Raw genomic sequence first — 22,688 nt, 5'->3', positions numbered from 1 at the left:
CTCATATGATTAGTGCAGTTTCTTTTTGTTCAGTTTGGTTTTGGATTTTTTTCTGTTTTGTCTTACATTGTCAGAAGCATTTTAATCTAGCTGGCATCATGCTACTCCTCTCACTAAAATAATAGGATATGCAAAATTTAATGATACCTATAGATTTCTTTGCTTCTGTTGCAGGATCTTTTTGTGAACATTTGAAAATAATACAACCTTAAAAAGTCTATTTTATCTTCTTGGCAGTCCATTTTCTTTCAGGTAAATCTGAGTAGTCAGATAAAGGCTTTTTTTCTTCCATTTCAAACATACATGACTGTGGCCTTCTGGATCCTTTCCTAAGCAATGGAAAACATATCTAAGCTTTATATTCTGCTCTCGAAGTGTGGATTTATGCATCAATATAATAATTCTGTTCACAAAAGCAAAGCTTGGGGCTGTCTACAATAACAATTACTCTCCAATATTTGCTAAGGACCTTTGATGCAACTCAGCATTGCACTGTTAGAGCCATGCTGTGATGGCTACAGAGTTTGGCAATTGAGAACATAATGCAGAGAGTAAAGTGAAAGCAGTTGTGACTTTAATTGGTTTATGGGCTAGATTCTACTCTTGAACACCCCTGAACAATTCAGCTTGCACATATATAATGAACACTCCATAGGAAAAAATGGAGATGGGAGATGGAAAGAAGATAAGCACAGACACTTATGTATATAATAAACTATGGGAGATTATATTTCTGTTTGCCAGTTGAATATGGCTGCATGCCATGAAATTCAGTCTCAGCTTAATGCAATGCTTTGCATACTTTGATCAAAACCATGGGAATGTACTAAGGAGAATACAACTCTGTCCCTGCACCCCCTGCTATTTTGATCAGCTTTGATCTCAAAGGCAGCTGTTACTTGTAAACTTTAAGAAATAGATACGTAATTAATGGAAGGGAGCCAAAACTGTGAAAATTATAAGATGTAAGAAAATATTTTTTATAAGTAAGAGGACTATAATTTTATAGGACCATAGTCTTCAAGACAAACAGTAATACTTAGTGTATGCAAACACTAATATTTATGTAGCAATAGGACAAGGGGTAATGGTATTATTCTGGAAGAGGGTAGATTTAGGCTAGACATTAGGAAGAAATTGTTTCCTGTGAGGGTTGTAAGGCACTGGAACAGGTTGCCCTGAGAAGCTGTGGCTGCCTCATCCCTGGAAGTGCAAGGCCCGGTTGGATAGGGCTTGGAGCAACCTGGTCTGATGGGAAGTGTCCCTGCCTATGATAGAGGGGCTGGAAGTTGATGATCTCTAAGGTCCCTTGCAACAGAAACTATTCAGAACAGTAGCAGAAACTATGATTCTATATGCTCCTCTGGGAAGCAGCTAATGATAGTCTTAGATATTCTTAGAAGCCTGTTTCTAATAATTTCATAGTACTGACAGTATTTTAAATATTTTTCAAGATTCAGACTATCAATAAAACTCCAAACATTAAAGTAGCTAAAGTACCTGTTCCTCCAGCAGGCAATGATCTCAGTCCAATTCTAGCTCTGAGTCAGGTAAGATTTAGTCCATCCCTTTTCACAGTCAGTGGAGAGGGAATTTTTGACTATAATTAAATCTGAGGAGGTGGGTTCCTCTTAAGAGTTTGCTGATGAGCAAGAAATGAACTCCTGTCATTCCCATTTTTGCCTGCTTTTCCCAGCTGGGGAGCCAGCATTAACAAGACTGTTCTGAAGATAAATAGTGCCCTGGTGACACTTGACAGCACAAGAACAGCAGCAGTGGTGTGGTGGGTAACCCTCTCAGCCTTAGTTTCTGCTGATCAATCAGCAGAGCCTTGGAGAGCTGGCAGCCAGGAGGGTGTCTGGCTCTTTATCCCCATATGATGATTTCTCATCATCATCATCTTTGTCATGTTTTAGTTTGGACTTTGTTAGATATGTGATTTAAAGCATTATGCATTATAGCCCAGCCATACAAGTATGTTCAGTTAATAGCAGATTTGTAAGTGTACATGGCTGGAGTCTCCATGCAGCCTCAAAAGGCCATTCTGAACTCCTTCAGGCACAAAATTAATTAGTAAAATTGTTTGAAAAATACATATTTATAGAGCTTTAGGTCCTTGTGCTTCTCTCTGAAGTAAAATGTATCAGTTCCCTGGGGAACTAATTTTCTCAATAAAAGAAAATTTAAAAGCCCTCAGCAAGTACTCAGGAGATGTCCCTTTGCTTTTGATGCTTGATCATGATAAAAGTAATAAATATATATATATATATACATTGGAACAATAACTGTAAGAGAGCCATTAAGGGCTTTTATATAGATTTTTTCCCACCCAAACTTATGTCAGCCATAGGACTATCAGTCACCTGGAACACACACTGCAGAATCCTTTCCAAAAAGTTTAGTGAAGCTATTCCTTGAGAAACAGACAAGTTCTGGGTAGGAATTTTTTGTTTTCATTGTTTGTTTCTTTGGTTTTTTTACTGGTAGTTGTTTTCATTGTGACATATGAAAGCTCAGAAGTGCCTTTAATGGTTTGTATGATGAACTGGCCAGTGACTCACAAATACCTTCTGCATTCACTGTTCCAGAAAACAACAGGCAAAGGAAAGCTGCAGAGTCTGTCAAGAGTTCAGCTGTTTTCCCTGCTGCCTGGTAAAATCTTCAGGCACTGTGTCCTGCTCTAACCTGTTTCTTATTTATACCTGAAGCTGGGTTTTAGTTAGTCACCAGTTATATATTGTGCTTTCTCTTTCCTAAAAATCTAATCAAAACAATACTGATACAGGATCTATAGTGACCTGGTTGTTTTTCTTGGAAAAATGTTTGTCTTGGCTAAAATAGGGTAAAATGGAGGACACACTAGGATAAGTTTCAGCCTTACTTTGCCATCTAATACCATTCCTCTGAGATAATATTTTCTCAAATGTTTCTTTTTCTCTAAGCTAAAGGCCTCAGATTCAGAGATAAGCTGAAATAACTGCTGCCTGAAAAAGCTACAGGTGATACAGACATCCACTGTAACTGCATTTTAGAGGGAACATTCAGGTTATACATGGGTACATTTCCCTGAAATGTTTTGAAAAATAGAACTGTGGTCTAATGCATTTGGGCAAATTCACTTATGCCCTGTGTTGTGATTTGAGTGGTGTTTGCTATCATGAAATTCTGACCTGCCTGTATCAATATTACCCAGAAAACCTGGGGAGACTGATGTAGCTTTCAGAATTCATGGAGATTTCAGCATGTTTTGAGGAGGTCCCTGAGCATTGTAAAATACTTTTAGAGGGTGGTAATGAGGGAATGCAGAGGCCATTCCTTCAGAATGCATCCTTATTCAAAGTCAAATCTATTCCATTTATATATAAATGTACATATATACATATATATTTATATATATGCTTGGTCCAGGGGCTTACAGACTACATTGACATATATCCTGATTTCTCCTGATTTCTTCTGTCTTGTATGTGATGAACTCTGTAGGTTTTGCTGTTATAAAGAAGCAGAAGGGGGTGCTAGCCAGGAGAGAGCTTCCCATGCTCAGGCATTGTGAAGGGCACATCTATACCACACGGTGAAATTGAGAGCAGTCTTACTTCTTTAATGCAATGTTCCTGAACTAATGAGTCTGCCTGTGAAGCCGGTGGCATTACCTCAGATTTGGCATCATTCCAGAGCAGCTACGTTGCTGTCAAGACCTCAGAGCTGTGCGCACTCTCTGAAGGTTCTGGTGCCAGTCAGCAGCAGCAATGGGTTCTCCCATGGTGCAACTGTTGCCATAGAAAGCTGCCTGCAGGATTTTTGTGTGAAGGAGGCAGCAAAGTTGAAAAATATATCATAGATCAGACTGTATGTTAGTGTGTAGATCCTCAATTATGTCACAGCCTGTTTAGCTCACCAAACTTAAGTTGAATCCCCTGTCAAACCATAGGGCAGGTGTTCCCGAGAGGAGTGGGTGACACGAATGAACCAGAGGTACCCCCCAGCGTGGGCTTGTGCAGGGAGCAGCCTCATGGTTCACCAGCACGTCTGCAACTGCCTCCAGCTCTGTGGAAACCATCAGGGATCTTTGTGCCATGGGCTGGGATTTCTCTGCTGCATCGCTTAGAGGCACGGCACAGATCTCCATTCATTTTTCTCCCCCGTGGTTTGGCACAAACAAGTAATAGCTGGAACTAAAATGGTTAGCATAGGTTTATTAACCTTGAGGAAAACAGATCATAAAGGGATAAATTGATATTAACTGAGCTGAGCACAGAGTAAATCAATAGGATTATACAAGGGTTGCAGAAAGAGAAGAGTTTCTCCTGCTTGCAACCTTTTGTAAGGACGAACTTGAGGAAACACACGAGGCAGAAAAGATTCTGAGCTCCAGCTAAATAGCAATAACCAGATGTTCTTAGCAGCTGCTGAGAGCCCTGAACAGTGGGATTTTGCTACATGATGTCTTATTTGTCTAAATCCAAAAAAGGATTTAGGCTAAGGCCAGGAAGACGCAGGTGGCTATGGGCTCTGCTTCCAAAAGCTCAATGGTATCTCATTTGCTCTGGCTCAGATGCAGGAGGAAAATTTATTCACAACAGACGGATGTAAGAGTAACTTCTTCAAACAGACTTTCAGGCTTCTATATGGAGATATCAAAACCGAAGAAATTCTATGACTACTAAGGCAAATTTAATTACTGAGAATTGGCAGAAGGTTCTTGATTATTTCAGTGCACGATCCAGGGCAGCTTATCCTATAGTTAAATAGTATATTATACTGTCTCAGGCTGCAGGCTTGCTTGAGCTATTGCTGGAGGCAGCAGTTGCTGCAGTATCTACTATATTACTAGAAACTGATGTATATAGTTTTGAATATTGAATTCAAAATTATAATCTGTGCAATGTGTCATACTCATTATCATAAATACATCTGTGTGTATATACAGCAAAATTGGAGTTGGTTTCATTGCTGGAATATGGTTCAATTGATACAATAGCTTTTAATGTAAGACAAACAGTTGTTTATTTCCTAAAACCTAATTTTAGGTAATGTCAAGAGTCAAGAGTAAAATCAAGATCTAGTATAGTAAATGGGGAAATGCTGGGTTTGAAAAGGGTGACTAATTGTACAGTGGTTGCTCCTAGGAAAATGCAGTCCCTAATAACCTAGGCAAATAAGTAAATCACAAGTTAATGAAACTTCCTGACTGTGCTTTGTGTGTGCTCTGGACAAGTTATGAAAAAAGGGATAGAGAGCAGCTGGGAAACAAATAATCTGTTTCTTGAAGGTCTTCAAAACTTGATTAAATGCAACAAAAATTGGATTCAACCCAGAAAAATGCTGGCTGATCTATCTCAAGAAAAATAATTCAATTTGTTCATACTTAACTGTGATGGACGAATCTGGAAAGAAGTAATGTGAAGGACTGAGAAATTATTGGAGTGCCTGTGCTCGTGCAACATGCTTAAGGAGGTAATTACTCACCTCCATACAGCTCTGACAGAATACGTGCATTTCTGGGGAGATCATTACAGCAAACAAATTGAAGGTCGTTCAGTGTATGGGAGAAATAGCTACTGAGGGATTCTGAATAGACAAAAGAGGGGAGATTGGGATGGATCAATATTTATAGGTTGGTGAAAGGAAGGTTAAGTGGTTGAGAATCAAAGAACTTGCCAACAATCTACAAATGGGGTAAGCAGCAAGAAGGAGGAGGAATTATTTAGGAAGTCCAGAGGCAGATAGAATGAAGAAATGCAAAATTTATGCTGGATACTAAAATAAAAGCTCTAATATAGAAATGAACTGTACAGTGTAAAATTCTCCCAGGGAACTATTTAAACCTCATTACTTGAAGACTTAGACCATGTCTTGACTAAATATATGCCAGCATATAATTTATTTATTTCAGCATCAGGACATGACCTTCTCACAAACTCCCATTAACTTCAGTCCACTTTGTCTGTGCCTTATGGAGCAGCAGCAGGGACTGGGCTGGCTGTTAGCACTTGTCTGGGATACAGCAACCTCCACAAAAGCACTTCAGACCCATGATAGGACTTGGGACCAGTCCAACCCCAAGATGAGTGTGTGTAGATCTACATTGAGTTAGTATTCCCAAGAGACTCTTAAATTCATAAATCATCTTCTGTTAGTGTATAATCTACAACAAGTAACTTCGTTACTTATATCCAACTCTAAAGTGAATGCAGTTTTAAAAAATAACATCTCTTTCTGCTGTTTGTGAGTTGGCAGGTTGTGTCTTTCCTTCCAGATTTACCCCTCCCTGACAGAGCTTAGGTCCATGCCCTCCTGTCTTGCTCATCTACATCCCAGCTCCTTGGTGGGGTCACTGCTGCCACAGCCCTCCTTGTCCTGCACACCACCCAGCTCCCCTTCCCTTCCACAGGCAGGAGGTCCTTGCTGCTCTCTGACAATTTGTGTCTCCACTGGTTTCATGTACCTAAGTAGCTGGCTTAACTCTGGTTTTAGAATTCAGATTAAAATACATGGACTTCCATTACAGCTGCTTTTTGAGGTCCAGCATGTTGCAGAGTCAACAACTGAAAGCAAATTTTTAAATCTGGTGTGTTTTGCCCAAATGGATGAGGGAGACTGAAGGCAGATGAGAGCCCCTGTGAAGTGATATGTTCAAACTACTGTTCACCTGCTGATAGACTTTAATTTCTACCATCCTGCTGTTGTGTCTTTTCAGCTGTGAGAGCCATGCTACAAGATAAGAGGACTGTGGCTTTTTCCACTGAAAAATTCATTTGTTTTGGTTTTTTGGGTTTTGCCAGGGAACCAGCATGTAATCACAAAATTGTGTCACGCTGCTACACTGCTTGACAACTTGATGCCCCAAAGAATGCCCCCCACTGAAAATGTAAACTACTTATGCTGTATATTTTTCTACCTAAGCAGTCTACAGATTTTTGCTATTAATGGCTTTTTTTCCCAACTAAATTACAAACAAGTGTCTGCATCTCCATTCTGGTACCAGGGAAGCTACACAGTTCTTGTTCTGTTATCTTACATTACAAAATATTTTTCTTTTCTATGATCATTATTTTAAACCATGAAGTCAATATTATGTTTTCCTTGTGAAAAGATGATGTGTATATCACACTAGCCAGGTGTTCTTCTGTTCTTTTTGGCTTCTAATGAAATTTTTAGAGACCAAATGACTATTTTATTTCCTAGCTGTGCGAGATGCAATTGCTGAAGTAGAATACTGAAGACTATGGTCCATTATAGGTACCAGCAGGAACCTATTGCTGCTCAGTCTGAAATTAAAATATCTTCTCATTATAGCCCTTGTTATATTTTGATACCTTCATTTGGCTCTGCTGAGGAGACTGGATATTTTTATCTACTTTCCCCCTATAATTTCTCTGTCCTCTATGCTCTCTTTACTTATTCTAGAGTTTTTGGGGTTTTTTGACAGCCCTTTGCAACAAATGATCTGTCAAAGACTCCAGATAGTTTCTGGCCACAAGATACTGTATATTGCTTCTCTGCTGTTCACTCTGCAAGAAGACACTGTTACCTCTGCTTGGGAAAGACTTTTCCTTTTATCTTTGCACTCAGTGCCAAAATTACCCTTGCAGTTTAGAGCAATGCTTCTAATATTTTGAAATTTCAAAAACTCTTCAGAATTGCAGGACCAAAAATGCTGTGTGGATGCCATACACTATTTCAATTAATTGATTCTGAAGAAAACCAGTTCCTTTTATTTTTTACATGTACTTTGTGATCACTCCTAACACAAGGCAGACTTCTTCAGTTTTAGGAAAGCAACGCACTGAATTTGCACCCTGAGACTGAAAAACACGTTAGAGAAGTGAAAGATAAAAAATAATGGAATATGATGTATAAAGACCAGACAATAATTTATTTCCTTACCTGTCATTTAAATTTCTCAGGGGCACATTCTGGCAGGGGGAGCCAACAAGTGAGTGCAATCACATCTGCTCTGTGTGTTACTCCTCAGGACCAGAACCTTCTCCTGTACTATTAACCTTCTGTCTAAACTCATTGGGTGGATGCTATCTAGCGTTAACCAAGCCTCAGAGCAGTTTTGAAAGTGTTACATAATTTCTTTCCAACTTAAGGAAACATTGTATTGGAGCTTTGATTAACTCACAGTAAGTGAAGGTACAGCTTAGATTTTGACCAGACTGATTTGCGCTAATCAGGACTTTGTTGATTGCTTTTTATAGACAGTGTGTTGACGTTTTGTACAGATGGAAAAATCTGTATTTCTTTCTCCCACTTACTGTTCTCCTACACAGGTACACATGTATATATTTGCCAGTTTTAAAAGGAACATATGATCACAATTACAAGAGGGAAGTTTTAAATACCACTGTTTAAAATGTGTATGTTTATTCCTCCCTCACAATCAACACAGCAGAGTTACATCTGTAATTAGTTGTGACAGAAAACAATTCCATTTGCATATGTGAAAACTTCATTTGTGGTACTAATTATTATCCTCACGTGGGGCAGAATTTGCAAAGGTATTTACATGCCTAACCTACTTCTATGTTTTGTGAAACAATCTCAGGTACTGTTCTACAACTTTAGCTGCCAACACCTTCAAAAACAGAATTTGGTATCAGTGTCATAGAATATGTTACAAAAAAAAGGTGAGTGCAATGCATAATTTTCACTTTGCATTTTATTCAGGACACAATACTAGAGGTTGGGGGGCTGGGGGGCTTTTTTGTTTTTTGTTTTGTTTTTAAAGACAGGAATTCTGGCTTCTGTAGTACTTTTGTCATGGGTCCCTTAATTCTACTCTAAGTCCATGATAGTTACCTGCACACGTACACATCCTTCTTCCACAGAAGTATTACTTTTTCACATTTCAATCTACCTCCTCTTTTCATGTTTCAGTTTCAGATTTCCATTTATCTTAGAGCTTCTGTTCCCTGTGACTATGTATTTGAGTACAACTGGTAAAAAGACAAGGATGTAGAGAAAATCAACAGATGTATATTACATTTCAACAGCCCCAGCCGGTGCCTGGACTTTGGCATTTGATTGCAGGGATGTGTTGTATTAATGCTTCCCTAACTGTAGACAGCAGAGAAGGCACAGTAAGGTGTCAATGACTGATTTCTGACTTTTGTGTTTGACCTGAAACCTGGTGAAGTCCACGGGAACCCTCAAAGTCTCCATCTGAAATCCATCAGAAGCCCTGAAGTTCCCATTACAAACAGCAGCAGGTCATTGCTCTTTAGACAGTATTTAATATGCATGCTGCTCAAATGGAATATTAGAGTAACTGGCCATGAGATACAAAAAGAAATAAGTTGTTTTACGAGGAATAGAAGAACTCCAACTGATTTAAAATACTTCAGAGGCTTCTCTGAGTACCTTTGGAAAGTTCCTACATGTGACATGACAGTTTAGATAGATGAGAGTTCCTGGAAAAAGGACTTTACAAGGAAAACATAAATACTGTTCTACTATGAATGGGACACAATAATTGAAAGTAGTTGCATGCCTAAAGCTAAACATCTCCTTTTAGTGCTTGCAGACTTGAGATCAAATGTCCTTACTGTATTTTTATATTCTAGAAATATAATTTTGGATTATAAGTAATGATCTACTCTGCTAACTAGAAAGTTGTGATTGCTTACTGTAAGTTGCAATAACTTAGCTAAAACTCCCTGTTGCTACAAAACATTAGACATGATCAGTCTATGGAGTGATAGAAGCTGGAAAATCAGTTAAAAATCCCTACAAAAACCTGTCTGCTCAACATACCTTCTGCCAAGTCTCTCATATATCATAGGAATTTGCTCTGTAGGCAGTGTTTCTAGATTTGCTACAAGCTGTACAGGTGGGTGTACACATATTGTCTGTGTCATGATTGCCATTAAGCTTCCTGACTGGTGCTCCTGCCAAATAAACAAACCTTCATTCACAACAGCCTGGTTTTTCATATATAGGTAATAAAAAGTCAATGCCAATGTTTCCTTCAGTAACATTTTCAGTCTTACTTGAAACCTTCAAGCACTTGTCACTAATCTGCAGGCAGAAAACGCTGCACAAAGTGCACAAGCCTTACAGCCATACAAAGGCTCAGCAGTGCCACTGCCTGCAGTTTGACAGAAATCACCAGAAGTCAGAGGGGGTTCACAGTTGACATTTCCTAACTATTATTTCTGTTGAATTCCAACAGGGTCTAATTATTGAATCAGAGCCTGGGCAGTTCCCACAGTCTGTCTTTGCATATTTATTACATGCAACTGACTATTCTTTTTCTACATTTCCAGAAATCTGAGAAGTGCAAAGATCCATGAGAGGTGGTCAGCACATATCCAGGTGAGTCTACATGGTACTGAAACTGTACCCTTTCTCATAGACCATGCCAAAGTTGGACTTAATGATGAACTTCTTAAAAAGGGAAATGCTTGGATGGCTGTGGCTCTGATTTTGTTGTTGTTTTCAAATCTCCTCTGTGATATTTGGTGCAGAATGATTTGCCTCCAGAGATAATATTTTCCTCAGACTAGAGGTACTAGCTGGCTAGCAATTATTTTGTACTGAACTTCCCTTCATCACTCTTGGTCTAAAATAATATCTTGGATATAATATCAGCTTTGAGAAATCCCTTTGCAGCTTCATAGGCTGACAGAAAGTCTGGGCAAGAGGACTGCTTTGGGCAGAATTTGCCAAAAATCTGACAACACAGCTGGAAGTATAGCTCTTTATGTTAATTTTCATTAGTACTACTGGTTTCATCTTTCTTTGCCCAAAAACATATTTAGTTGAACATTTCTCTCCCATTTGCAATAGGCTAAAATTTATCTCAAATTTGTTCAAATTTTGCAGAAAATGGGACTCTGACAAACATGATCTAGGAGGATCTAATCTTTTTGTCAGTGATAAAATGTGGCTCTTGACACAAAATCCATGCAGTTTTCTTGTGAGCATCACCACTGATAGGGGATAGTTTGGAACGTTTGAAAAGCAGCTTGACCTTGTTGCATTCAAACTGTGCTTACTGGAGTTTGATAAAAATCTCCTTAGTATTTCACATATATACATTGAAGTTCTATCATGCCTATCAGTTTTTGGGTTGTTCAGGGGCCTTATCACTGTGAGTTTCACCCTGAGCTCAAAGCTAGCTTGGTATAAGTGCATCAGCTTTGTATAGTGAGAGTCAGAAGGCTGCATGATGGATTTTGGGAGCTGTCTTTTATCATGCATTGACCTGAACTGTCAGAAAATTCATATCAAACTCATCCAGGCATGTCTGGGTTCAGAGTATTTGGAATGCTCCTCTTTGAGTAGGGCAATGTGTTGACTTGTACCACTTTCTCCTGCACACTCGGGACACTTTCTGTCCACCTTCTGTTTATTTAACAGGTGGGATGAAGCACTATTCATCCAGGCAGTCCCTAGGGCACTAGAACAGAGGATTAATGACATTGCAGCATGTGGAGCATTCTTTCTCCTCAGACCTGGGGTCTCTTTAGCACTCTTTATACCACTGGGTTTAAATCATTCTGTTCTATTTAGCATTATCCATCTCTGAAACGTGGAGGCTGCTACATCCTTTTATCAAAAATATTTCCTACTGGGTAACTGAAGTAAAACAAGAAAACACTGGGGGGGAAAAAAAAAAAAAAAAAAAAAGAAATTCCACCACTGAAAACATGCAGAAGTATTTTAAAAATCCCAGCAGATAGCCAGGAAGCATCCTATAAGAGATAAGGATGGCAAAATGCACAATATGCAATAGACTTGATTCGCTTCTGAGTTCATTATTACAACATGAAAAACAGGAAAGAAAGTTAAATTTCATGCTCACATACCCTGCTTTGGCAAACCTATTTTTGAAGGTGGAATTATTTGGACTATTTTCAGTTTCTTTGATTAAGAGACCTTCAGAATCTGTTGGACCCAGATAAATGATCACTATATGAAGTGATAATTTCAAATATGAAGTTAACCTTCATTTCAAATATGAAGTTAACCTTCATGTTCAGGGACAACTAAAGTACATTCTCTGTGTTAATAGGATATAAATTACTGAATTTCTTAAAAAGCAATTGATTTCTACTCATAGAATAAAAAGTCTTCGAGAAGAGTCCATAATTACAAGTGTTCAGGTTTTGCCATGATTTTTTGCTGGTACATTAAGTCCAGAAGCCATAACACACTTGAAGTATTTATTCATAATGTCTTACTTCTTGTACATTGTGTGTGTGTATCTGCATATTAGACTGAAGAAATGCTTACACAAGCAGAGTTTGTGCTTCAAACAACTTTTATTGCTAGCTCTTCATATTTGATAAGCAACACAAATTAACTCTTCCTCAAAATACCATTCCCTCAAATAAAACTGCCATTATTTGCAATTGTGCAGCTCAGTTTGGGACTTTGCACTTGCAGCATGATTCACTCAGGAAAGGATCCCTTTCTGCACCAGATCTTTGAACGGGCACTGACCTCTTCATGTCTTAATGTCTAGAAATTTCTATCTAGTATTCATGGCATTTTTCCCACCATTACAACCAGAAATCTAAGCACACATCTGGTCTTACAGAGATCACAAAGACACTGAATCAAAATCCTGGCAGCTGTTGGGTACACACAAAGTGTTGTGCCTTTTTTATCTATTGTTACATTACAACAGCGGGACATGAAATGAAAGTAAAATATCAATTTGCCCTTCTAGTGTCTTCCTCAAGTCTGGTACAGCAGTAATAAACCTGCTGGCTTTGAACAGAACTTCTGACACCAGTGCCTTTGATACGAGCCTTGCCCTCTCAGCCAGGCTGCTTCCTTGAGGAGCAGTGTCATTGATCTGCTGACAGCCACATTGCTATTTTTTTCTTCAACATTGTACTGAGAGTAGAAGTGACATTATGCTGTTTGCGGTGGGTTTTCTTTTCCTTTTGAAATTAATTATTAAACGCGATGCCAGGGCCAAATTATTCTGGAGGACTGAAGAACTGGGATCGTCCTAATAGACCTGGATTAATTCCAGCTGGTTTTAAGCACCTTTCTCCATTAGCCACAAGAGGTGATTTGCATCAAGAGCCTCCCGATTTAAGTGTCTTTTTAGCATTTATAATTGCCTTGGCAGACCTTTTTAGGCCTTAATCTCAGTACATCTCAGTACATTCCCTTTTTCTCAGACAATTCTCCGTTTCCCCTTTGTTTCAGCGCAGCCATCCTGACCCAGCCCGCCCGCCTGCCCCCCGCACGCCTCTTGGCTTCACTGGGAGGAACTTCCGACGGGACAGCCCAAATAAAACAGGATTGGGAACCTGGGGGTTATTCTCCTCTGGCATTAGCCCCGTCACCTCCCGGTAAGCTCCCGCACCCATTCCTGAATCCTTGTCGCCATTAGCGCCAACATTTCAGAACTGACTCGCAGCCAACGGGCAACTTCCCCGGTGGCACGAGCAATCGGGATCGTTTGCAACACCACCGCTCCCAGTTAACGTCCAGGAAAACATTTAAACATTATTTAGAGGGATGTCCCCGGACACCGGGAACGCTCCCGGGGAACCGCTGCCCCCACTCCCTCGCACCCACCCGCGGTCCCGGACCGGCGGGGGCACAGCGCCCCCTAGCGACACCGTCAGGACACCGCTGGGAGCTGCCGACCGGCGGGGATTCGCGCAGCCTCCGGACACCTCTGCCGCTTTTTCCCTTTGAGTTTCCCTTATTCTCGTGGTGCTTTTTAAATTCAGGCAGCGGGAGCCCCGGGAACGGGCCCGCAAGCAGAGTAGGGTCCCCTCAGCACCGGGACTGCCCCTGCCACTCTCAGAACAGTCCTCCAACTCGCCAGAGGGCGCTGCTCCCCCCCGGTTCTACACCCCTTCGCCCCCTCGCATTGCCTCATCCGTCCGTCCGGTTCCGCTGCCGGTTCCTGTTCCGGGCGTGGTGGCGGCGGGATGGATCGGGAGCTGCTGCGTCAAGCGCTGAGCTACCACGGCCCCGCGCTGCTCTCCCTGCTCCGCTCCGAGCAGCACGATAACCCCGATTTCCGTGGGCTGCTGCCGCCGCCAGGGACTGCCCTTGAGCCGCCCCGCGGGGCCCCGCACCCGCCGGCCACCTGGTGAGGGAGCCCCAGGGAGGGCTGGAGAGGGCAGGGAGCCGAGCGGGGGCCGCAGGGAGGGTTCTCACCGGGTTCTCCTTTTCCTAGGAAAGAGTCGTCGAGCCTTGACACCGAGATCAAGCGCTTCATTGCCAAAAAGGCCGATCTGCTCTTTGCTCACTCGTGGAGACCCAACGGCCCTCCCTGCGAGACGATTGAGGAGAATGACGGTGAGGGGAGAACAGCCGTGGGTTGGGGGCAAGACACTGCGTTTAAATCATCAGTGTCTTTAAAAACAGGGTGAAAATTTTTTTTGCTGTTTGTAGGCACTACGTAAGCTTGCTGTTTGCATCACAGATTTTAACACGGGGTTTTTTTCTGGGGTGAAAGGTTTTGTGTTGTCAGGCTTGAGTTTGGTCGTTTCCTAACTGTGAATGTCTGGTGTTGCAGAGTACTACGCTGTCATGCCTCCCCTGGAATGCTTCATGGAGGTCCCCAGGGAAGACAGGAGAGAATTATTTTTTCGGGACATCGAACGCGGCGACATCGTGATAGGGAGGATCACCTCCATTCGGGAGTTTGGCTTTTTCATGGTGTTGATTTGTCTGGGAAGCGGTATCATACGGCACATATCAGATTTAGAAATTAGTGTAAGATACAGTGTTTTTTAATATTTTGTTGTCGATGAGTAGTAATTTTTTAATGTATTATATGTCTTTTTCATCTGTTAATGGAGCGATGTGTGTAGAGGTGGAACTGAACTTCAGGATTGTGGGTAATATCTGAATTTGCTGACATCTTATGATGTTTTGCTCAGCTAGCAAATGCTTCTTTTTATGACCCGTACTCAATTACTACATTTTGAGTTGAAAACTTCATAATTTATGGATGCATAATTATTGTAGCGAAGTCATGCTTCTAATTATTATGGCTCTGCTATGCATGAAGGTTAAACTCCTTCACCTCTGGCTGTATTCTGGGGGGGGAAAACCCATCTTTTACCATTGTTTACAGTACTACTACTCTCTTCTGTTGTAGGCTCTTTGTCCTTTGAGAGATGTGCCTTCTCAAAGCAACCATGGAGATCCTTTATCTTATTATCAAAATGGAGACCTTATACGAGGTAAGTAGCTGCAAAAGTTGCCAGGGATCTGTTTTGGTTTTGAGACATTTCTGTAATTTTATCCTGACTTTTATTGTTTCTGTAGCTGCAATCAAGGACGTTGATCGTTACCACGAGAAGCTCACGGTGTCACTTTACAACTCAGCTCTTCCCCCCAGTCTTTCCAGTACAAAACTAGGTGTAATTACTTCTGATGACTTCCCATTACATTATAGGTAAGAACATGCTGCTCTTGAGCTGTACTTGCTATATGTATTTAGTGTGTCTGAAAAGCATCTTCGAGAGACTGTAAATTAAACTTGTCATTGTTGATGGTGTTTCTGATTCAATTGGATGGTTGCATAATTTTTGTGGTTCATCTCTTACACATACTTGTTTCTGAGTACGTCAGGTGTGGTTGATCTTTTAGCATCCTTGCTGAAATTTCAGGAAATCAAAAAGCAGAGTGAGGCATCTGCCACTGTGGGACTGTGTTTACAAAAAAACCCCGTCCAAAGAAACAAAATACCTGCACAAAATAACAAAAATCCCATCCAAGAAACAAAAACTTTGAGAGAATGGAAAATGAAATTCTTAAAGTTTTAAAATTACTATTAAAAGACAGAAGGACAGAACTATCTGCAGTTTTTGTAATGTTTTTGTATGTCCTGGAGATTGATGGATGGGTGCCAAAATAGGTTTCAAAAGTTCACTTAGGCTAATGGATATAAGGGTTACTGCTGAGTTGGAAAATACGTGCTTGTACAAGAGAACAGCTTGTGAGCTGTAACGTGTAACACTGTAGGCATTTTTATCCTAAACATAAGCATCATAAAATTCAGTATAGACTTTGTGAGGTTTGCGTACATTGCTCATTTTTTTTTAAGGCGAAGCCTGGAAGTTGCTAATACAGCAGAGACATTTGAAGAGGTTTTGCATCGTTCCCCAGGATTTGCTAATCCATCATTAATTGAATATTTAGCAGAAAAACTAGGACTAAGTGAATCAAATCCACCCTCTTTGCTGAGAAGTCTTCAAATGTAAGTGATTTTCACATTGTTCCTGTCCTGTAGCTCTGTGGAGATTATTCTAATCCATTGAAATAGAGATGTGAGTGCAAGTCCTAGACCACTTGTACTTAAACCTTTTTCATTTTGATTTGCATGAGTACAGCTTACACGTCCTTAAATATTTGAGCCTCCTTCAGAGTAGGAAATTTACATTTGAAATTCTGTTGCTCTGAATAAGAAAGAGACCTTATCACACAAAATGTTTCATACCATGTACTTTAGGAATTTATTTTCGTAGATATTGTCACTGTCTTTGGCCTGAAACACAGGATGTTGAAATTTAATGTTATCACTTTTTTATAATATATCTGACTTCAGTAAAGTAGATTAAACATATGCAATGAATGATGTTCTGAGCCCTGTACAAATATTAGGCCTCAAAGCAGGTGTGGATATGGTACATTTTTATTACATGCGCTGCAGCTTTACTGCTTCAATTCAGTACTTTTAGGATGGGTTGGGAAAAGCTGGTTTCAGAAATAATAAAGAACATTCTTGACTGAGGAAGAGCAGTAAGGCATTGGATAAGTAATACTTCAGGTTGTTTCAACTCCATTACGTATTAAAGTTAAGCTAATTAAACTTGTATAATTTTGTAGACTTGGAAGGCAAACTTCATGGGTTTGTTTGTTTTTTCCTTGAAGGAAAAATTTCAGTGAAGAAGATTTTGCCCCTGCATTGAGGAAGAAGCAGTCTGCATCCTGGGCCTTGAAATGGTATGCAGTATTTTTTCTTGGCAGAGCTTATTGCTTATTGCAACCTTGATTAATTGCTGAAAATGTTGCTTATAATGTTAAACATAACTTAATTTTTTTAAAAGTGTCTAGTGAAAAGTTCTGAAATTTTACTCACCTGAGTTCTCTTCCAAAAAGTTAATCTCTTGGTAAATATAGAAGAATATGAAATATCAAACCTCAAAATATTTGAGCTTGAGATGAACTGATTTCAGTGTGTGCCATCTACCCATCTCACCTCCTGTTGTTAGTCTAATGGTTATTTTTAGCTTTATTTTCAGTTGCAGTTTAAAGGTGGTAACTCACATAGAGTTTTGTGCAGGAAAGTATTTAAATATTCATTCCACAAATGAAAAATAGTGAAATGTAGTAACACCATCTGCAGAAATTAGCTCCAGTGACTTAAGATTTTGGACTAAAGACAATATATTGTTGTGGAATTATGTCAATATCACATTAATTTGAAATGCCAGTATTAAGGATATAAGGAGGTCAGGTTTTATTCCCTGTCACTTGTTTGGAACCACAATCTGTGAGTAATTGGCAGTATAAAATCTGCATAGGTTAAGCATGCTTAATATTTGCTAAATATTTTTCTCCAGTGTGAAGGCTGGGGTTGATTACTTTAAGGTTGGGCGCCACGTGGAAGCCATGAATGAGTACAACAAGGCTCTGGAAATCGACCCACAAAATGTTGAAGCTTTGGTAGCACGTGGAGCTCTGTAAGTTGTCTTGTTTAATTGTTGGGGGGTTTTTTCCTACATTTTGTGAAAGAAAACATCACTAAAATCTCCATCTTTTCTGTTGTTCTAGCTATGCAACAAAAGGAAGTCTGAACAAAGCCATAGGTGATTTTGAAATTGCTTTAGAAAACTGTCCTACCCATAGGAATGCAAGAAAATATCTCTGTCAGACCCTGGTGGAAAGAGGTGGACAGTAAGTGTTGGGGCTTATGTTTTTGTTAACAGTTTTTTTTGCCTTTTTTAATACCAATCTGGTTAAAACGCAGAGGGACATCTTTCAGTTCTGATTGTGTTAAACAAACAAAAAAAATCTTTGTTGGGAATATACCTGCTTCTGCAGTTGTTTGGCTCTCCGCTGTCCCAGTTAAAATCCTGGCAAAATATCTGAGGCTTTATCCTTGATACCCCTTCACTGGTACCTTGCTTGCATAAAGACTTCTGGAATGTTTGAGTATATTCCAATGGTTTGAGGGTTTATTTTAAAGAAAGTATTTGTACCAAAATGATGTTCTCTTGCTCTACTGAAATACGGGCCAACCACTCTTAATAAAAATTTTACTTTTGAAAATTAATTTCTTTTGACCTCTGTGTTAAGAAAATAAAGTATTTTTGAAATTTGAAGTTTCAAATAGTATTTCTGATAAGGATTAAAATATAGTAACATCAGAAACATGATTTTTTTTCTTTACTGAGGGTGGACTAAGATGGTAGCTAGGATCTTGTAGGGATGCAGTGGTAGTGTCATAGTGTGGATAAGAAGGTAATCCCAAAAATAACAAAATATTTGAAAATCTGTCACTTAAACTATATTTGAATTTTCACTTGAATTTAGGCTGGAAGAGGAAGACAAACTAGTAAATGCTGAGAATTACTATAAAAAAGCTTTGAGTCTGGATGAGACATTTCAGGAAGCGGAAGAGGCCTTAACGAAACTCCGTAAGCATATGCAGGTGATTCTTTACTTTCTCTTCATATAATGCTCTCAATGAAAATAAATGAATATCAAAAATCATACTAAATATTTTGAACAGGGAGAGTTTAAGTTAATGGTTTGTCTTACTCTCTACTTCCCTTCTCCAACGTAAATTTTTTGTAGTGAGCATTATGGCTATACCTACCAGAAGAAAGGTACCTCTTGATGACTCCACTCTTTTGAAAAGGGTAGTAAAGAAATGCCAAACAGTGGATATGAGGAAAGAGCAAAGCCTGTTAACCCTGTCAGCTAAAGCAAGGATAATTAATCACAAGCATGATTAATAATGTTAAATTAAGACATTCTGTGAATGCAAACATACAATGTATTAAACACTTAGGCAAGCCACACAAACACTGTATACCATCATACCAGCCAGATCCTTGTCATTTGGAGTAATTATGAAAAGACAGAGTAACACCAGTCAAAATGAACTCACAGGATGATTAGAGGGGAAATAATAGGGTGTTTTAAAAGAAAACAGACAGAAGTGGAGGGTTGGTTGGGCAGGCACTTTAGAGTATCTTAGCTTTTTCCTCTGCTGTCTCTTTTTTCCTATCATGCATGCAGCATGTATCCCAGGTGAGCCCTGCTGGGGCTCTGTGTTAATCTGAATTGTTTCCTTTTTTTCTTTTATTTACCTCCTTTCCTTATGATGTGTTCCAGAGATGATCAAAGAGTAAAACAGAGAACTAAGGAACAGGGTTATTTTGTTCTATGCTTCTGCATGTAAGGAAGAACCTAGACTGGGGTAGATGGCCTTGATCAACACTTCTTCAGTGGGTGGAGCCATAATGCTGACAGGTTGTGTTGAAAGAAAGGGAAAGAGGAGATATGACAATCTTGTTAATAAAACTGAACTGCATCATAGATAAATTGTTGCTGGCTGCTCTAGGAAAGAGGTGTCGGTCTCAGTTAAAATTATGAAGAATATTCTCAGCAAGGAGATGAATTTTACTCTGCTTTTGCCTTTTCCTGGTATAATGGGTCACAGATGCAGCAGAGAAAACCCATGGTGCTAGCTATTGGTTGTTTGTTTGCATAGCATTAATGGCAACTGAGGTTTCCTTTATTGAATCTGTTAAGAGGATTGCTATGTTTTGAAAATGATAGACTGTTTGCTCATCAGTATGAATAGAGCTACTCTTTAAGGCTATAGAAGGCAGAAGTATGATCTCTAATAGACCTAATTAGACCTAATTAGGGTAAGGGTTCTTCATCTGATGAGATGCTCTTTTGCATTTACCTGTATTGTTATATATGTCTGATAATATCACTATTGTGCTAGAATGGCTGAAACAACACTGAAGTAAGTTTTCCTGTAATACTGATTATGTGTTTTTCTCCAATGCATTTTCTTCTGAATTGGACCGTTGTTCCTGTATCTGACATCTGGTGCTGCTCATCACCAACAAACCCTTGGAACATGATTTCTTACGTAAACTATGCCTCAAACTGCTCTGTGAAATTGGTACAAAACGGTTTGTATTCAAACATGGCCAACCTGAATACATTTTAAAATGGGTCCTGCCATGATTTACTCTTGAACTACATCATGATACTTTCCCTCTAACCTTTCTCTTTTTTTTTTTTTTTTTTTTTTTCCCCCCCTCTTCTTTTCTCTGCATTGGTAATACTGTGGTTTTCTTGCCTATTTTATCTATGCCTTTTGGGCTCCATGCTTCACGTGTGCTGGATCACTGGACCAATGGCTGGTCGAATATACTTTTTAATGGAACAAAAACTGCAATATGGTCCTTAATGTAATCCTGATTATCACAATGGCCAATGCCAAACTCCTGAACAATATTTATTCTTGATCTGGAAATCCTGGTAAAACATCCCTGGTGTGGTTATACATTTGAATGGGGTTGGGGACATGGGGGAAAAATACCCGTGTTAACACTTCTAATGTAATTTTTTTTATGATGCTTGGGTTCAAAAAAGAAATCTTTGGAAATGAGGGAGAAACAAGCTGCCAAAGAAGAGAGACAGAAAGAAAAGAAAGTAGAAACAAGTGCAGAAAAATTACGTAAACTCTTAAAAGAAGAAAAAAGGTAACTTTGTTATATTCAGTATTCTGATTATGTAGCAGTAAGTGCAGATAAGACTGTGAACACTCCATTTCCAAACAGATTGTCCAGCAGTAAGCTAGGTAGAACTTGTACTGAGGTAAGCTGCTTTTCCTACACACATTTTGTGGGTAGTGTCATGTTGTCCATATAACCTTTAGGGGAGACTGATGTGGAAGAAGCTGTTTAAAAATGTCCTGTGAAGTATTTGCAAAGTGTAATGCCAGATTAACCCAGGAAAGATGCCTTTTATAACAGACTGTTCAGTAGATTTAATCTTAATTTTTTTGGTACAGAAATTATATTTGCATTGTCTTGCCAGGTCAGATTCAGTTTCCATTCATGTGTTACAGTCAAATTTCAGCCAAATTCTGGGGAGTACTGATTTGCTTTCTACGTAGAATTTTTGCCATATAATGAAGATTATCTCACAGGTTAATTATGTTTTCTAGGTTGAAGAAAAAAAGGAAAGTATCAACTTCCTCTTCCTCCTCCTCCTCCTCCTCAAGTGATTCTTCCTCAAATGTATCAGTTTCTTCTTCCTCCTCTTCCTCTGATCACAAGAAACATAGGAAAAAGCGTCGGAATAAATCTGAGTCTGCCCACAGCTCCAAAAAAGGCTCATCTAGAGCTTCTTCCCATTATAAAGATCAGATGAGGAAAGAGGAGTGGTATTCGCCTCCGGCTGATACCTCTGCTTCCTTTCTTAACCAAAATTTTGATGTAGAAAAACTGCTTGAAAGGCAGGACAGTTTAGTGTGTCCCAAAACAGAGGTAAAAGAGAAAGACAGACACTTTTCTTTTTCAAGGACTTCATGTGATGATGAAGACACTTTTGGAGGTAGGTCTGAAGATTCAAGAGATTATTACAGTAGCTCTAGAACTCTGCCAAGTTGTAGCAAAACTGAAAAATATGGCAAAACAGAGAGATTTTTCTCCAGCTGGAGAGGTTCTTCAGGTTCATACCATAAGTCAGATGATAAACCCAGGATGCATTATTTTAGGAAATTAGACAGGGATGTAGAGGGGAGAAAAGAGCAGTATAAAAAATACAGCTCAGGTCAAGATAGGTATTACATGTCTCCAGTGGGGTCTGACTATTCTGGCAAGTCTGTGGGAAAGTACAGATCATACTCAAGCACCTGCTCACGTGAAGGTGAGAAAAATTACAGTAGTGAGAGGCACATGTTAAGTCAGCATAAAAATGAAAGTGAGCATAAGAGTAGGAAAAAAAGTTACGAGGAGACTGATAAAACAAAGGAACCAGATGAAGAAATGTCTTCAAATGATACAGCAGAAACGGAAAGTGGCATTAAAAGAAACCTGCCCCAGAACTTAGTTAACATATTCAATCAAATAGCTGAGTTTGAAAGGGAAAAAGGAAGTAAGCATAAGAAACAGTAAAGGACCTAAGAAAATGCTGTTCTGATGAGTGAGTGTAGTTAAATAAACTTTCATCTGAGTGTCTCTTGAGGAAACAGATATGAAGGGGAATAGTAATGCAGAATTTGTTTTGTCTTGCAGAACGTCTAAGAATTCTTAAAGATTGTGTAGTGGAAAGAGATGCAAGTATATCTTACATAAAATATCCATTATTTAAAATCTTAAGTTTCTTATGCTCTTAATTTGGTGTGTTCCTGTACAATATTCTCTGTCTGATGGGTTGAAATCCTTTGATACCTCTGGACTGTAGTTAGCTCTAACTCCATCAGATATGCACTTGGACAATAGGCGTGTTTTGTGTGGGTTTTTTTCTCATCCTCTGGGGTATTGCCTTGATATTTTTGTATCAAACTTAGCTTCCTGCTATGGAAGGGTGATAAGTGAATGAAAGTTATGTGCCATCAATGTATATAGCTGATTAGATCATTAAATTTTCTTTTTTTTTTTTTTTTTAATTTCGTGTCCTGATTTTTTTGTTAACATTCTGGGATGTTT

The 22,688-nt window shown here is 39.3% G+C and overlaps 1 protein-coding gene and 1 long non-coding RNA gene across 3 annotated transcripts in view; both read left to right on the top strand.

Annotated features, from left to right (window-relative positions):
* Positions 1-13,321, top strand: part of LOC139799979 (uncharacterized) — a 32,780-nt gene extending 19,459 nt beyond the window's left edge. The window contains exons 3-5 of the long non-coding RNA XR_011727535.1: positions 8,555-8,636; positions 10,275-10,323; positions 13,177-13,321. This is a non-coding gene — a long non-coding RNA (uncharacterized lncRNA). The remainder of the gene's footprint in view (positions 1-8,554; positions 8,637-10,274; positions 10,324-13,176) is intronic.
* Positions 13,322-13,534: 213 nt separating this feature from the next.
* TTC14 (tetratricopeptide repeat domain 14) lies at positions 13,535-22,648 on the top strand. Of its 2 annotated transcripts, XM_071752594.1 has the most exons (12): positions 13,543-14,077; positions 14,165-14,286; positions 14,507-14,706; positions 15,095-15,179; positions 15,265-15,394; positions 16,046-16,198; positions 16,873-16,944; positions 17,565-17,684; positions 17,776-17,898; positions 18,538-18,655; positions 20,626-20,735; positions 21,203-22,648. In XM_071752594.1, the coding sequence occupies exons 1-12, from the start codon at positions 13,914-13,916 to the stop codon at positions 22,152-22,154; spliced, it is 2,349 nt and encodes a 782-aa protein (XP_071608695.1). In that variant the 5' UTR covers positions 13,543-13,913; the 3' UTR covers positions 22,155-22,648. The 2 variants fall into 2 exon arrangements, 1 of the variants encoding a protein (XP_071608695.1); XR_011727530.1 differs by lacking the exon at positions 21,203-22,648 and having other exon boundaries at positions 13,535-14,077; positions 18,538-20,159; positions 20,626-20,685.
* The last annotated feature ends 40 nt before the right edge of the window (positions 22,649-22,688 follow it).

This window comes from Heliangelus exortis, chromosome 9 (assembly GCF_036169615.1).
Source record: "Heliangelus exortis chromosome 9, bHelExo1.hap1, whole genome shotgun sequence".
In the NCBI taxonomy this organism is placed as follows: domain Eukaryota; kingdom Metazoa; phylum Chordata; class Aves; order Apodiformes; family Trochilidae; genus Heliangelus; species Heliangelus exortis.
Note: the sequence above shows the minus strand (reverse complement) of the source record. Positions and strands in the feature narration are given on the sequence as shown.

Coding starts and splice junctions, on each gene's coding strand:
- TTC14 (XM_071752594.1), top strand. CDS start 13,914: ATGGATCGGGAGCTGCTGCGTCAAGCGCTGAGCTACCACGGCCCCGCG. Junction 16,199..16,872: donor TTGCTGAGAAGTCTTCAAAT/GTAAGTGATTTT, acceptor TTTTCCTTGAAG/GAAAAATTTCAGTGAAGAAG. Junction 17,685..17,775: donor TTGGTAGCACGTGGAGCTCT/GTAAGTTGTCTT, acceptor CTGTTGTTCTAG/CTATGCAACAAAAGGAAGTC.